The 16183-nt window shown below is 53.6% G+C and overlaps 1 protein-coding gene and 1 long non-coding RNA gene across 2 annotated transcripts in view; one reads left to right on the forward strand and one right to left on the reverse strand.

Annotated features, from left to right (window-relative positions):
- LOC118161864 overlaps nucleotides 1-2110 on the reverse strand; it is a 13489-nt gene extending 11379 nt beyond the window's left edge. The window contains exon 1 of the long non-coding RNA XR_004748197.1: nucleotides 2099-2110. This is a non-coding gene — a long non-coding RNA (uncharacterized LOC118161864). The remainder of the gene's footprint in view (nucleotides 1-2098) is intronic.
- Nucleotides 2111-13697: 11587 nt separating this feature from the next.
- Nucleotides 13698-16183, forward strand: part of SCAP (SREBF chaperone) — a 36081-nt gene continuing 33595 nt past the window's right edge. Inside the window, exon 1 of the mRNA XM_035317558.1 lies at nucleotides 13698-13864. Coding sequence (XP_035173449.1) covers nucleotides 13743-13864 — 122 coding nt within the window. The 5' untranslated portion in view covers nucleotides 13698-13742. The remainder of the gene's footprint in view (nucleotides 13865-16183) is intronic.

Below are 16183 nucleotides of genomic sequence, written 5' to 3' on the forward strand. Positions count from 1 at the left end.
GTAGGTGGGGGTCAGTCGGACAGGTAGATAGGCGGGTAGGTGGTCAGTTGGGTGGGTAGGTGGTCAGTCGGGCGGGTAGGTGGTCAGGTAGGTAGGTAAGTAGTCAAGCGGGCAGGGAGGTGGTCAGTTGGGCAGGTAGGTAGGTAATCAGTTGGGTAGGTGGGTGGTCATTAGGTGGTCAACTGTGCGGGTAGGTGGTCGATCAGGCAGGGAGGTGGTCAGTCAGGCAGGGAGGTGGTCAGGTAGCTAGGTAAGTAGTCAATCAATCAATCGCTGGCTCCCTTGGAGCTGTCCCACTGCTCTGCTTCCCCGGGGACTTTGCTTTGCGGCACGGCGTGGTGCCGCGAGGATCTCTCGCCCCGGCTCGGGGCCCCAGCCTTTGAAGTTTGGTTAAAGTTTAGGAATCGATTGCCTGGCGTTGAGAGCAGGTGGGCACGGTTAGCCGAGCGAAGATAACACACAGGCACAAGATCTCTGCTCCATGGTTTCGTGTCCGGGAAGATCCCGAGGGCAGAGCTGCTGCCGGGACGCCAGCACGATCCTGACGGCGGTGTCCCCTTATTTGTTAGAATTGTTACAAGAAACGCTTCCTGTTCCGACAGAGGCAGAGATGAGGCACGGTCTCCTTCGTGGTGAAACCTGTAGCTGTTGTGACAGCACGCCGGCGTGATAAATTTAGGATTACATGACGGGTTGTGTAACGCAGAAAGGCGATTAGCTGCCTTGAATTCACAAGGCAGGAAAACACCCCGGGATTTTCACTGAAGGTGCTGCGTGCGGAGAGCCGTGCTGGGAGCTCCGAATCCTCCCGCCGAAACAATTCCCCTTGGTATTTTCAGCTACAGTGCTGAACTGGGCTGAACAGCGCTGGTTATTTTTCCAAACGGGATTTAAACATACCAACGTCACAAAAGAGCAGAGAAGAATCTATTATTATTATTTTTTTCCCCCCCCGAGGAGTGTTAAAATAGGTTTCTAAGTGTCCTGACCTCGGCGATGAATGAAATCTGTCGGGCTTTCTCTGAAGAGAGCTGTGCTCGGTGTTATTCTCACTCGGTTGCTGGGCCTGCCTTGTCCAAGTTCGTGTGGTGATGCATAGAAAAGTCAGTTTTTCTGGTGAGCAGAGTTTAAAACTGCAGTAGGTAGAGCCTGATGAATTAATCTGTCTGCAGTGCAACCTCACAGGTAGCGAGCGGAAGGGGAGCAGGAGCAGCTGGGGGTCCCTCTCCCCCCTCACTGGGGAGGTTGGCAGCACTTTGTCCCCGCGGGGATGCTGGCAGCCAGGCTCCAGCTCCATCCCCGAAAGGTTTGAGGTGCTGCCGTGGTTTGTTTCGCCCCCCGAGCCCGGCCTTGAGCATGAACCCGGGGCAGAGGTAGAGGCCCAGCGAGCACTGGAAGCTGTAAGCTTTCAAAGTTTCAAAGCCTCTGAGGTGTTAGTTGGCAGCCGGAATGGTGAAGAGGAGCGGGGACCTGACCATGGCTGCCTTCAAGTGAATCTTTTCTTTTGTGTCCTCAGGTGAAGACACGCTCCCGACGTCTCGGAATGGCCGGAGCCCGTTGTGCCTAGCGGGGTTCCCTTGGGAAAGGACAAATCGGAGGCCCCTGCCAGCAGCACGGTGAGTTTCAGCTGGAGCGAGCGCAGCGGGAGGAGTTTCTTCGGTAAAAGCCGGACGGGATCTTGTGTGGAGCATTGTGATAAAGATGCCGGGGGGATAATAGTTGGTTTGTTCCGAGAAGACAATGCCCGAGCCAGGCTTCCAGGCTCGTTATCTGACTAAGTAGTTCGGGGATTGTTTCGCTGTTGGGAAGAAAGAGCTCAGTGATCCGCCAGTCCCGGCGTTTTAATCGGTGGTTATTAGAAAGAAAAATATTTGGTGCTGCTGGAGCTGGCGGAAAGCTCCCTGGATGGGATGCTGACGGTCCCGGTAGCTTCTTGGGGCCTGCCGAGTGCGGCTGCTGTAATCCAGAACCTGCTGAAAACCAACCCCGTGCAGGTGAGTCACCTTCCTGATGCCTGCGTGCGCTTGTGCCTGGAACACCTGGAAGTGCAGACTTAGATTTTAGAATGAAAGCCGTTCTGGTTAGAGTCGTGCGTGACTTTTTTTGGGGGTTGGGAGGGGAACAAGGCAGAGAAATCCGCGCTGAGCTTTGGTTCTTTTTGCTTTCTGTTTTCTGGGCTAAGCGGTCCGAGTCGTGTTCACCGGTCTCTTGTTTCTGTCGCTGTTGGCGTGCTGCCCGTGAGAGGATACCTGTTAATTAGATTAATTTGGCTCAGCCCGAACTTCCAGCATTCGAGGCTTCAGGGGGAAGATGCCGCCGGAGCTCTGAGGTCTGGGAGCTGCAGAGAGGCTCTGTGGAACGGGCCGTGTGCCGCCTGGGGGAGCCAGGGGTGGTCCGGTCCAGAGCAGTGCAGGAGCGGCGGTGAAAACGTAGGTGATGCAGAAGGTGCCTCGGTGCTGGCAGTGCAGGCTGCAGCAGGAGGAAGATGCCTGAAAACGTTCTTCCGCCCTTCCTGAGCGGGTTGCTGGGTGGTGAGGATACGTCCAGATGACGTGAGCCAGCATCAGGGCCCAGTGCTGGCTGTTTCGTGGACTTTTATCCTCTACCAGAGAAGTTTCTTTGTGAATTTCTCTCTTCAGAACCCTTCCAGCTTCTGTTTTACTTTGTCTGTACATCTTTGGACTTCTGTCCCCGAAGCAGAAGTGGGGGAATATTGATGAGGTTCCTGGTAGTAACAGACACCTTCTTCATCCGTACGGCGACCGGGGTGGTACTGCTTAAAGATTAATGGTCTTCTGCTCGGGCGTGTACCTGCAGAAAGCCCCTGGGTGCATCCAAAGAGCGTGTGCAGGAGGGAAAAGGGACTGAAGGCCTGGGAAGTGGAGAAAGCTGCTGGAAACCTTTATGCAGGTGTGGTCTACCTGGGAAGGTTCCTGAGTGTTGTTGTCGTCTTTAACTTTCCCCTTGCTTTCGACAGTTTTACGAGGCATGGAAGGCCAAGTATTTATTGGGGCAGAAGGTCTTTAAAAGTAGCTGCAGTAGAAGAGGTATTCAGGTATGCAGGCAAGGCCACCCGCTTGAGAAACAGGCAGGCAGAGTCTGTAGGACTAAATTAAATCCCTTTTTTCTGTCCTGAAGGCCAGTTTTGAAGCAGGAAATGCATCCTTCGCGACGACAGGAGTCCCAGCAGTAGGTAAAGGAACAGGGAAGAGGTCGTGCTAGGTCCAGCGGCTGGCGTGGTGGGTAAATGGGTAATCGCAGCTGGAGAACTTCGAGGAGAACCTGGGGGGATGTTCAATGGGTGACTTGTGCGAGTAAGTGACTGCTGTAGGGATTTCTCAGTTCCCTGAACTTCACCGTGAAAGCAGTGCTGGGTTAAAATCCCCTTCTTACACCCCGTGCACTAGCTGCAGAGGTTGCTTTTCCCACTCGTGCCATCTGGGGCTCGCTGAAGCCCCGAGGGGTTTGCATTTTTCATTTAAAGCCTGACAAAACCGTGCGAGGAGGATTAAGACAGAAATCAGCCCCAAGTAGCCAAGGCATCAAATAAATCTGAACGCGTTAATAGAAAGAGGATGATGGAGGGCAGAAGAGAGAGGAGATCTTGCTGCTTGTTCTCGCAGTGTATTTTGTAGCTGGCTTACTGCACTGGGTTGCCACGGGCGTTTCCTTGACGAAGTGAGTCTGCTGCTTTCCGTGACCCCCCTGGGAGCAGAAGGAATGGGGTCCGTGCATCCTGAGCTCAGGAAGTCCTCGTTTTTGTCCTGGTGAGGATCGGGGTTAGGTTTAAAAAAAGGATCGGGGAGGTGAGGTTTAGAAAAAGATATCCTGAGAGGATGCTGCTGTGTAACTGGTACAAGAGCAGTTAAATAAACGAGCCTGGTGAGAGTGGTGGTACAGGTGGCTGGTGTTAGAGCAGGAGGCTGTACTGCGGGGTTACCGTGGGGCCCCAGGTTTTCCTCCAGGACCTGGGGGGCAGAAGGCTGTGTGTATTAAAGCCCTAAGTGCCGTGGAGCTGGGAAGGACCGCAGCTACGTGATGTGACGGGACTGACAATCGAGGAAGGCCTCCCAAGGGGACCAGGAGGTGGTGGTGTCTCCCACCGCGGCGGGTCTCTGCTCTACGGGGTCTGCTTCCAGCTGTCGTATTCAAGTACTTAGCTTGATTTTTTGCAATCTGTGTGCTTTAAATGGGGCGTGAGGGCTGCATGTGGGAGGCCTTCACTCTTTATTGCTAGTCCCTACCACGTGTGTCACTGGGAAACGTTTTGTACGTCGCACCATGGGTGGGTCGTGACAAAGCTTCCCCTGGGAGTGCCACCCAGAAGCGTTCTTGTATTTATTTCACGTCACAAGCAGAAGGCCTGGACTCAGATGCTGAACTTGATTTTGCAGAGAGGTTCAGAAAACGGCACCAGTAGGACTCGGGGACAGAGTACAAAGACAAACTTAGCGCCAGCCTGCACGGGCCGGGCCGGTGGTGTGCTCCGGTGGGAGTCCCGCGTGAAGCCGCAGTGGCTGCTGCCGAAGGAGCTGGGGAGGACACGCGGATGTAGGCACAACTCCACGCTGCAGCTGGGGAGCTCGATTAGCAAGCAGGTAAATGGCAACGAACGCCTGCAGCCCGTGGTATTGCTATGGAAATGGGTTCTCTTAAGAGATTTAAAAAAAAAATGCCCCATCAGTCCATCCCTGGAGACAGGATAGATCCTAAAAACGATGCTCCTTGCTGGTTCCTGTCTGCACCCTGGAACTGCTGCTCCCATCTGGAGTCGGGAGCCGGCTCCCAGCCACTGGGGAGCCAGCGCCTGGTGCTGAGCAGCAGCGTGCGGAGCAGGAGGAGGCTTCGGGGCTGCTGTGCGTACCGGCAAGGCATCCCCACGTAACCGTGAGCGCGTGTTGCATCACCCTCCTCGTATTTTAGGGGAAAGCGACTCCCTAGCTGCTTGTTGTAAGGCAGCCGCGTCTGCAAACAAAAGGAGCTGCTTGTTCCAGAAGCAGTGGCGTGAGACGCGTCGCACGGGAAGGGGCTGCGAGGTTCTGTTGGTGTCTTGTTGCTGAGCGTGGTTTGGCACAGGGGAAGAGTCCCGAACAAGAGGAGGGTGAGGGGGAGCTGGCAGCCAGCACCCAGGTCTGGGAAAGTGGCTGTGGCCCTCCCGAGGCAGGGGAACGCCTGGCGGGGTGCTTAATGGTGCTTCGTGCCTCTTCCTTCACAAAAACGTGCCTGGTTGCTTTTCTAACCCGTGTGGCATGGACAGAGCCCTGGGGTGAAGATGTCCACAGCTTCCCTGCGCGTTTATTCCGGGCTGCAGCTTTGTAGCTTCCTTGGATGCTGCATGGTGCTCGCGCTGGAGGAGGCAGCCCTTCCCTGCTCGTTTCCTCAGGCGGCCTCGGCTTTGAGAGGTCTGTTGTATCCATTAGCTGATAAAATCTTTTCCAGATTGGAAAGTCTTCCCATATTATCGTTGTTTTATGGAAAATGCTCCAGGTCTTTAATCACCCTTGGTTGGGCTTCTCTGTACCTCTTCTAATTCTGCTTATGGCCTTTCTGAGGTGAGGAGGAGGAGGAAGGACCAGAAGACGTTGCTGGTGTTGTCAGCGTCACGCCTTTCCTCCAGGTAACTCGTGAGCCTGCTGAGCGGCACAGTTCCCTGTGGGGCTGCTTACCTCCTATTATAAGGATCAGATGTGTGTTATGATCCTTTTTTAACCTCTTACGATCAGTTTCTGGCCGTAGGAAGGTCCTTCTCCTTTAGCACATGGCTGCTTAGCTTTTCAGCAGTCCCCGTAAGGAGTTCACCTGAGCCCGCTCTGAGAGGCGTAGGCAGACTTCCTGAACTGAAACCCCAATCTGTGTGCTTGGTGATTGCTTTAGGGAAGTCAGTGTGGCAGATTGGTGAGGCTGACTCTTCTACGACGCGTTGGAAGAATCATCCTCCCATCCAGAAGTTCTGTTGGCTGCTTTCTGCTGACTTCAGAGCCCGTGCCGTGGTGACCTGCAGCTTGCCAGGTGCTCCCCGTAAGCGCTGGCCGAGCTCTCCCCGTGGGGCAGAGGCTGCCTGCTCCTCTCGGAGTTCCTTCCCCCGAGCTCTTCCTCCATGGAGATGGATTTACCCTTGCTTTAGCTTTTCTTCTGTGGCTTTTTGTACTCAGTTCTGTATCCCAATCATCTGTTGGCCCTGCAGACTTCTGGCAGGCTCGCTCCTAGTATCTGAACTGGGATTTATTATTACTTCTTACACCTTCTTCCAGCTGTTCCTGCGCTCCTTTTTGACCTGCTGTATAACGTTCTCGTACATAAGTGTGCAAGATTTTTTTCTCCTTATTTTCCTCGTTTAGACACACCTTCAGCTCCTGAGCAGGTTTTCTGATGCGGTAGGCATTTCTGCTGAGCTTCCCGTGGTGCCCATGCGATATCTTTAGGTAGCTTCTGTTACCGCCAAACGTTTGGCTCTTCTAATTCCCCACCAGTGGGTTTTGATTTTGGACTCTCACTCCTGGAAATGCTTTGGTTGTCCAGTGAGGTTTCCACGTGGAAGCAGAGCCACTGTCCAAACCTGCTGCCGGAACTGGATAATTACAAATTGGTGCTGGTCTTATTGACAGGGAGCTCCAGTGAAAAACACACTGAGTGGCAAGTTCTGAGCTCAGCAACTCCTCGATTAAAGCGAAGGAATTGAAATGCTGCTTTGCAGTAGGCTTTGATAAAATACCCTCATGCAGGTTTGAGGCATTTGAAGACGTCTTTTGGGAAAGGCTCGCTACCATTTGTTGAAATCTTGGGTGATCCTTGGCGCCTGCGAGTTTCTCTCCCCAAACTCCTGGCGGTCTTTAATGATAGTGTTACAATACCCGCGGCTTCTGTTTCTCTAAGTAAATGCCGAGCTGACTGCAGGAAATGAATGAAAAGCCAGACGCTGCCATCTGATTGTCTCTGTTGCCTTCTTTCTACTTATCTCATTAGAGCAGGAGTTTGCTACTGTCACTTGCCAAAGGCCTGGACAAATACAACGGTGTGGCCGCGCTCTTAACATTCATTTGCAGCTGGTGCATCGGGATCGTGGAAGGATCCGCCTGGAAATCCTCCGAACGTTCTGCTGGGCAAAGCAGGGCTCTCTGGAGGCCGTGCGGACTTGGCCTGGCCTGACGTGCTCCTTGACGTGCGCATCCCAGCGCCACCAGAAAGTGATTTGTACGGGAAGTCCTCCTTGGATTTACAGTGGTGATTTGTGTGCCCTGCGCTGCTTCTTCTCTAGATTAAACCTTCTCTGACCGAATTTTGCAGGTTTTCTATCACTTACCTCCGTGCGCTGCCCCGTGTGAGGGGTTCACTAGTGATACTTCTGAAATTGCGTTCAGTGATGCTGAAAGCAGGTTTTAAGAGGAGCTGCCTCATACGATCTTGTTTCTTTCTGCGTAGTAAGTAGCGGAGCCCAGATCATTGCTAACCAGAGCCGGCTTGGGCAAGAGAAGAAAAGATTGGGAAACACCAGGAAGAAACGATTGGGAAATGTTTTAGTGGGTTTGGTAAGACGTCAGTATTCCCTGCTGTGTTTGGCAGGATGCAAAAGGCGGAGGAAGCTTTGAAGCTGTGTGGTCTGCCCCCTAAACCTGGACGCTTGTTATTTTTGTAGATACCTGTTGCTTTATGGTTCTTCACATGGAATATCCCACCGCACCCCTACCAGTGAGATGTCTGATGCCTTCTGCAGTACTCCTTAGTTTAGGAAGCGAAAAAGGACCTTTAATAGGAAATGGATTCGAGGAGTTGCTACTCTGCAGCAGGAGTTTAGCTGAGGTTCTTCTCTTGTGGCAGGAAGGTCCAAAAGACGTACGGACAATGGGTTTGGGAGCTTAATTTTGAGCCTTGGTCCCTCCTTGGTAGCTGCTTACGTTGTCGGGGATATCGTGATGACTTTTCAAAGCGGTTTCTTTTTGAAACCTGGTTTAAAAACACGGTTCAACTTCTTTAATACTGCCCTCATCTGGGATGGGGAGAATGTAGCCTGAAGTCACACTTGCTGAAGGGTTCCTGCTTTCTAGGTACAAGCAGGACCCTTCCAGGAGGAGTACCCAGCGGAGAGAACGGGGGCAGTTCTGGAGCCTCGTTTCCCCAGGGGCTGTGTCAGGACCAACCCGCTGGAGCCCGCAGCCTTCGGGAGGTTCGTGCCTTGGTCGGGGTTTTCCCATAGGAAGCATTCTACTCCCCGTGACCCATGTCCTCTGGCAGCACAAAGCACCTTATTCTTCTCACGGGAACGCGAGCGGAGAACAGGGGCTGGGTGTTAGAGCTGATTGTGTGGCGTTTCTCTGAAGGAGGGCCGTGTCTCCAGCGTATTTCTTGCGTTCCCATCTCTGAAGTTTTCACAAGTGCTTCGTCCCTGGCCCTGGTTGGAGGAGAATTCACGCTTGGCAAGTGAGATGCGCTGAGAAGCGGGTTCCCGTGGTGTGTACCCCTCTTCCTTCCCCTTCTGCTGCTGCTGCCGGGACGTTTCGGGCTGGGAGCTGAGCTCCGGCGGCTGCTGGCACCGCTTGCTGCTGGAGGCATCTCGGGGGTACGAGCTGCCTCTGCAGCCCAACAGAGGGCAAGGGATCTGTTTTATCTTTGGTCCGTGGATGCTCTGACCTTTCTTGTGTGCCTCTCGCTGGCAGCAGCAGGACGCTTTGGGTTTTTTTGGCTGTTTTTGGGAGGATGTTGTGCTGAGTTCCGGGCATCGTAGTGAACCCAGATCAGTAGAGAGGACTGAAGAGAGATCAGAGAGCTCTGTGAGTTGAGGGTAGGCTACAAATCAGGCGGTGAGCTCTCTATCAGGGATGGCTCCTGAGTGTCCTGGAAGAGCCCAGGAGTGCGGGAGATTCCTGGAGCCATACGTGTGTACAAACATGTGCCTGTAGGATGTTAAGTGCTGCGTGAAGGAGGTGCACAAGGATGGAAAAGGTGTTGTCCTCGGTAGGTGCTCTGCCTGTGGCTCAAGACCTTAACTGGACCCCAAATCCATTTTTTTCCTCATTTTTCAGTAGTTTTGAAGCAGTCTGGCTAGCTCTGTCTCAAGCAGCATCAGTCCTGCTGTCTCTTATTTTGTGACGTCTGCAGGTGGAAGCTTAATACCGATACCTCTGGGGACGGAAGATGCTTGGGAAGCCCGTGCTGGCCTGACGGATGCAAAAGGGATGATTGCAGCCCCGGCAGGGTGACTTGTTGCTGACAGCCCCACAGGTGCTGAGCGATCAGGTTTTATGACTCCCTAATGCTGAGGCACGCTCCAAGGAAGCTTTTTCGGAAGACTCGGATGTTAAAATACATTTATCTTTAAAATTCACTGTCCATCACGAAGGAAGGAGCTTCCCCACACGTGAGAATTTTGCCTCTAAGCACACTGTGGGTTAACGCTCTCTGAGCTGCTGCCGCTTACATGCACGGCAGCTGCCTGTCAGCAAGGGGAGGTTTTCCCTGCAGCCTGTAAAACATTTTCAGGCAGAAATGTGGAGTTTGGGATGCGCAGCTGCTGCTGGGTGAGACGGAAGCCTTTCTCTCGGGAGAAGCAGCATCTCCCGGCGTCTGCTAGCCTGAGCTTATTCTCCCCACAAGAGATTCCACATCTCTTCCATTGCCGGTGTGTCTTACAAGAGTCTTACAGAAGCCTTGCTTTTTGTAGGAACTTGCAGCAGAGGCAGCGAGCTGGAGCAGCAGTAGGAGGTTCCCGAGCAAGTGTAACGGTTCCAGCGTCCACACTGCCATGGAATAAGCTCGTTCTGCTCCCGTATTGGTAACATTACCATAGTTTGGGCTCGTGCACTCATTTAGTCAAGAAACACGAGAGGCCGTTGGGGTTCCGTGTGTCCCAGCCCCACGGCTGGTACAGGCGGGGACGACAGCCTTTGTCTGAGCCTGGAGATCTTGCTGCACTTCTCAACCTGAAACCTCAAGCCTGGTGAAGCTTCAGTTATCTTGGTGAAGCTTGGGGGCTGCCAGGGGTGTCACGGGCAGGTGGGCTGCGTGGGGAGGCACCCAGCACCCGCCCAGCAGTGCCCCCAGCCCCGGCTGGTCTCTGCTCCTCCCAAACCCTCGGGGTTCAGCTGTGGGGCTGCTTCGGTGCCCGATGCTGAGCCGCCAGCTGGGTGCCTGCACAGCGCTCCGCCACGCGCTCCTCATCGGAGAAAAGCTTTACAGGTTGGAAGTGAATGGGTCCTGCACCTGGGGCCCAACAACTCCAAGCAGCGCTACAGGCTGGGAGATGTGTGGTTGGAAAGCTGCCAGGCAGAGAAGGACCTGGGAGTAGTGGTTGACAGTCGGCTGAATATGAGCCAGCAGTGTGCTCAGGCGGCCAAGAAGGCCAGCAGCATCCTGGCTTGCGTAAGAAACAGCGTGGCCAGCAGGGCCAGGGAAGTGATTGTCCCCCTGTACTCGGCTCTGGTGAGGCCGCACCTCGAGTACTGTGTTCAGTGTTGGGCCCCTCGCTACAAGAAGGACATGGAGGTGCTCGAGCGAGTCCAGAGAAGGGCAACGAAGCTGGTGAGGGGTCTGGAGAACAAGGCTTACGAGGAGCGGCTGAGGGAGCTGGGGGTGTTCAGCCTGGAGAAGAGGAGGCTCAGGGGTGACCTTATTGCACTCTACAGGTACCTCAAGGGAGGCTGTAGCGAGGTGGGGGTCGGTCTGTGCTCCCACCTGCCTGGTGACGGGACCAGGGGGAATGGGCTAAAGTTGTGCCAGGGGAGGTTTAGGTTGGATATTAGGAAGAACTTCTTTACTGAAAGGGTTGTTGGGCACTGGAATAGGCTGCCCAGGGAAGTGGTTGAGTCCCCATCCCTGGAGGTCTTTAAAAGACGTTCAGATGTAGAGCTTAGGGATATGGTTTAGTGGAAGATTTGTTAGTGTTGGGTCAGAGGTTGGACTCGGTGATCTTGGAGGTCTCTTCCAACCTAGACTATTCTGTGATTCCGTGGGATCTGCTCAGCTTTCGGGCAGGTGGGACCTTCTGGCACCCACCAGGAGTCCCGGTGAGCCAGGCCAGGCTGCTACAGGGCTGGGCTGGCGCTTCTGAGCCGGTGAGTACCCAGGGAGTACCAGAGAGGGCTGCTGAGGCTGGGAGCGGTGACAGGCCCCTGCTGCTCTGCGCTGCTGTTCAATGCGGGTCGGAAAGCTGCTTCGTCCCGTGGTGGCGGTCAGCACCGAGTAGGTCACGAATGAAGTGGGGTGTGACAACTGCTGTTAACTAGGATGGGACCCCCTTGAAAATAGGTGTTAGGGCTCCGAGGGGGCGGGCATTTATTTAACGTTCTCCCTGCCTGCCTCGTGCTGGGATTGAACAGCAGGTGAGCGACTGCTGCTTCTTGCTGGGGTGGTAGAAGCCACCTGGAGTTGCAGTGAACTCTGAAAGAGAGGTTTTGGCTGCTGGAGAAACTCATTTCCATGTGTCGGAGGGTGCCGTACCCCAGAGAAAGGGGTGGCGACCTGGCACGCAACGCGGCGTGTCGGAAGGGAGTTTTGCTCCACGCTTCCTGTTCTCCCTCGTACGGAGCCCGCTCCGCTTTGGGGCAAGCTGCCGCTTGGACTGCGGTAGCCAGATGATTTTGGCAATGGCTTTTTCCCTGGTGTAACCCAAAAATGGGGGGAAAAGATCGTCTATAGGGTAATTCTTTGACAACTGTGCATCTGTCAGGCATGGTGGGTCACTGCACTCTGCCTTGTGTTCTCTGTGGAGCTGCTGCAGCACCAAATTTCCAGTTCATGACGGGTGCGTGGCATTAGTGCCATCTCATCCGGACCCAGGTGTCCCACCGGGCACACACAGCCCCCGTGGCAGGTACCAGGGAGGAGAGGGGAAAGGGCGCTCGGGCATTGCCCGCTGCGGTAACACCGCACGTTCTGGGTGGGAGGAGGGACCAGGGAGGCCAAGCAGTTGCTTGATCTCCAACTTAGTTTGGAAATAAAGAAAATTTGGAAATTGAGGATGTTAAAAGCTAAACCTCGCTCTTTGGAGCCTGCTGTTTGCTTTTGTTTCCTATGCCACATCTCTGACCCTCGCTGCTACGTGTCTTCTGCAAGCGAAGGGCACGAGGCACACCACGTACGGTGTTGTGAGGGCAGAAGGAAACATCCTGAGGTCTGCTTGTCTCCATTCAAACGTTGTCTTGGATGTGCACTCATGCAAAACAGGAAAAAAAAAAACCCTCTGAGTAGATCCTATTTGAGTATTTGTCCTAAACTCAGAGGCTTTATTTTCAGGTACCTAACCTTTATTTGCAAAAATGGCTTTGCACAGGAGCTGCTCCTGCCTTCCACTTCTGTGAGCGCTGCTGCGGCATAAAGCTAACAGACCTCAGAGCTGGATATGCAGCCCCCAAAACCAGTAAGCACGTGTTCGCTTGGCAGCGCTTACCTTTTCCTTTTAACGTTGATGGTTCACATCAGGTGAAGCAAGCAAACGCGAAAAGCCGCAGCGTAACGCCGTCCACCTCTAGCACGTTGGAGGAATCCCCGGTGAGATGAAGTTCAGCTGTTCCAACTTACATTTCTTCAATTCCTTTCCCCTCTGCTACCACAGGCTGAGTTCTGTTCCCGCTGTACCTTCACCAGGGCTTTGTCGCTTTCAGCGGTCAGTTCGGAGCAGGAGGCTCCTGTGTGCGGGGATTTCCTGCGTGTTTCCACTCGGTGAACAGCTCCGGAAGGTGGTTTTGTTGTTGAAAGTTGAAAGTAAAATTGGTTTTGTTTATTCTCTCTTGAGCTCCAGAATTAAAAGGGGGGGGGGTAGGCAGTTCCCTACGTCTGGGACAGCGATGTCGATCCATCCGGCAAGGCCTGGTGCCTTGCTGAGAAAGGTATTCACGAAAATATTTGTCCAGGTTTTTCATTTTGCCGTTAGGCTGATGTGCTGGTGCTTCTGTTGCTAAAATCTGATCATTTTAGTTGTGTTCCTGGGAAAAAAAAATAGGTAGATCATCTTAAAATGGGCGTTCAATAGAAATTCACCCGAAATTAAAAGCGTGATGGTTGTGCTTAGGGTTGTCTTCCCTGGTATGTGCTCAGCTGAAAGTGAGTGCTTAGGAAAATAAAAAAAGAGGAAAAGAGCACCTGTGGTGCCTGCTCCAGCGTCGGAACGTGGAAAGCTTGGGGAATTTCTAAGCTGGACGTGTATAAATAACCCTACATGGCTCCCTGCCTGCCAGCCTCCCCTGCCTCCTCACCCCGTGCGCTCTCCCTTCAGGATGGACAAAGCAACTTCAGTCGCGTGCCTCGGGTCTCTGACCGGCCCCTCGTATCCTGAAGAAGCCAGGAGAAGTGTCGTTATTTCCTCTCGGGTAAAACCATAAAACTCTGGGTAGTCGTAGCTTTGAACTACAGAAAAACCTGTCTGGCACTCGGGTCTTTCGCTTCCGAGTACGCTGCCTTTGCAAAGGCCAATTGGAATAAAAAAGACAGAAGAAGCCAGGGGATGGGTTTCTTCTGCTCCATCATTTCCAAAAATTGGCTTCGGGATCCCCTCGGGTGCTGCTGGTGGTCACAGCCCTCGGGCTGGCAGCGTCCAGGAGCAGCTCCGGTGGGCGCGCGGCGCTGAGCAGCCCCCGTCCTGGGGAAACCTCTCTGCAGCAAGTTGGTGGCGTTTGCTTTGCTTTATTTTTCTTCCTCGTGAGCTTTCCTTCTGATCCCTAGGTGGATACGGCGCCCCTGAAGCCCTGCACATGCTGGAGCTGCCCGCCGCCCTGCTGTACCCCGGGATGGCAGCGAGGTGACGGCCGCTGAGGATGACCCTGACTGAAAAGCTGCGCGAGAGGATATCGCGGGCCTTCTACAGCCACGGGCTGCTCTGTGCCTCCTACCCCATCCCCATCATCCTCTTCACGGGGCTCTGTATCTTGGCCTGCTGGTAAGTCACCGAGTTCCGCTCGTCCCGGGCGGCTGGGCTCCGGGTGCTGCCCTGGGGGCCCTCACAGCAGTGCTCAGGTTCCCCTGTCTTGTGGGCTATTCCAGGAGTCCTTTTTCCTTAATTTTTTATCTGAAATGTAGATTTTGGTCATCTCTTTGTGTGGGACAAAACAAAAAGAGGCAGGGAATGAAGTATCTTTGTGCGGTTTAATAAGTAAATAGTAAAAACTAATCGGTAAATGGGTAAGTAAAAGCGGCCCCCGGACGCCTGGTGGAAGACACGGAAATCAGAAATTGAAAACGGGGAGAAAAGAAGTTGGCTTTTCTCTCCGCCCTTGCGTATTGTGGTGTCCCTGAAGCTCGTACTCTTCCTTTTCAGCCCTTGCCTTGGCGTGAATGTCTTGTTCTTGTGAATTCTCTGCTTTCCTTGGGGGCTGAGGTTGGGATGTGAGTCGTAGCTGAATGCGTTTCCACGGTCAGAAACGTTCCCTTTCTTGGAATGACTTCCAGGGAGGCGATGGAAATGCCTGCTGGGGCTGTGACAGCTCCGGTGCTCAGAGCTGTGCAGACACTCACACAGGTTCCATCTTTGTGGTTTTAAGTCTAAGGCTCTCGTCTCCTGTGGCCAAAATATGCCGTATGTGGTGAGGGCTTCTCCTTTTAGAAGGGCTCCACCTGTGCTTTGAGTTCTTCTTTGAGCGTCGCTGAGGGTGAGACAGACTTCAACACATCAGATGTAAAAAAGGCTGCGGCAGTGATGGCTTCCATGCACTGAAAACCCGTGGGATCGCTTCTCGTGCCCACGGCTCCTGAAGGTTCTGAGCAGCAGCACAGAGCCAGTGCCCTCCTGCTTTTGCACCGCTTAGTACGATTTAACTGTTCAAGTTTTATTTTCGGTTCTTTTGTTGGGCAGAAAGATGAAACTTTCCCGAGGTCGAAGCGAGCGGCTTCTTCGTTCTGTTTATCTTTGATAGGGTTGCAAATCATCTGTTGACTTCAGCTCCGCTGGGTGCAGGTTGCAGATGGCAGGGCTGCATTAGCCAGCGCCGAGTTCCACCACGAGTCCCTCCTCACCATGCCCCAGCTCTCTTGCTTGCTTATTGCCTCCTCAGAGCTCCCGGTGGCCTCGGGCTCCTGTTTCCAGTAACCTTTCAGGTGCTGTTCCTGGGGGTAAATGCAGGAAAGTAAGACGACTGCTTCGGTATGAAATGCTGATCCACGCACATGTTGCAGGGTGGGAGGGATCAAAATAAAAACGGCTCCTTAATGCCCTTCCTAAATCCCAGATTTCCCTGACAGGAGGAGATCTGGTGTAGGTAGGTCAGAACTTGTAAGCACCCTGTCCTTCTGGTACCGTGTTCAGAGCAATTTGAATCAGGGTGTCTTGCACAGAGTTCCTGAAGCTTCAAAACGGGGCTTTTGGGACGGATTAGCTGCTCCAAATTGGGTGTTGGTGGAAGTGTCTGCATTGCTCAGCTCTGGTATTTGAGGACTCTGTAATTGTTGGCTGCCTTTAGGCTGCAGCAGCCTGTTGAAGACACCGAGCAGAGTCAGTAGCGTGTTTTCTTTAATGAGTTTCAGTAACTCAATTAAATAAAAAAAACAAACAAATGGGCCAAAAATGGCCCTGGGAGGGACAGGGTCTAAAAAATACAGTGACACCCTTGGAGAGCAAAAGTGCCCTGACAAAACCTGGAAGTGCAGCGTGCTTAAAGTTATCCTTCTCTCGAAACACTTTCTGGGGATGTTTCAGTTCCGTTCTGTGCTGCCCAGTGTTAGCCAGGTGTTACCTAGGTGTTCATTCTGCCGTGGGAAGTAGCGGCACTAACGAGGCCCAAACCATTGCGGGGTGCAGCCCTTCTACCCCTGAGCGTTTCAGCGTGGTGAGGCTGAGCTCTTGTGGGATATCTGACAGGATATCTGTGAACAGGCTTCTCTGAGGGATCTGAAAGTTTAGTTTTGGGTCGAGGTTTTCGGGTCTTCCTCTTGGTCTGAGCCCGAGGCCTGACCTCTTTGTTATTGGCGTGAACGGGGCGGCGGGTTGCACCCGCGGCAAGCTTGCAGCTGTGATAAACGATCGTGAAATGGATATGAAGAGATGAAGAGAGGAGAGTGGCTGTGCTGCCGGACAAGCCGACAGGAACCTTGTGAAGATCAACAAATGAAACATGAAGTCCTGCACCCGGGGAAGGACAGCCCTCGGCACCTGGGGGGCAGCCCCTGGGGACAGCTTGGGGGTCCTGGTGGGCACCCAGGTGACCAAGGCCGGTGATGTGTCCTTGTGGCAAAGGCACTGCCAGGCTCCTGGGCTGTGTTAGGA

Source organism: Oxyura jamaicensis, chromosome 2, assembly GCF_011077185.1.
Source record: "Oxyura jamaicensis isolate SHBP4307 breed ruddy duck chromosome 2, BPBGC_Ojam_1.0, whole genome shotgun sequence".
NCBI classification, from domain to species: domain Eukaryota; kingdom Metazoa; phylum Chordata; class Aves; order Anseriformes; family Anatidae; genus Oxyura; species Oxyura jamaicensis.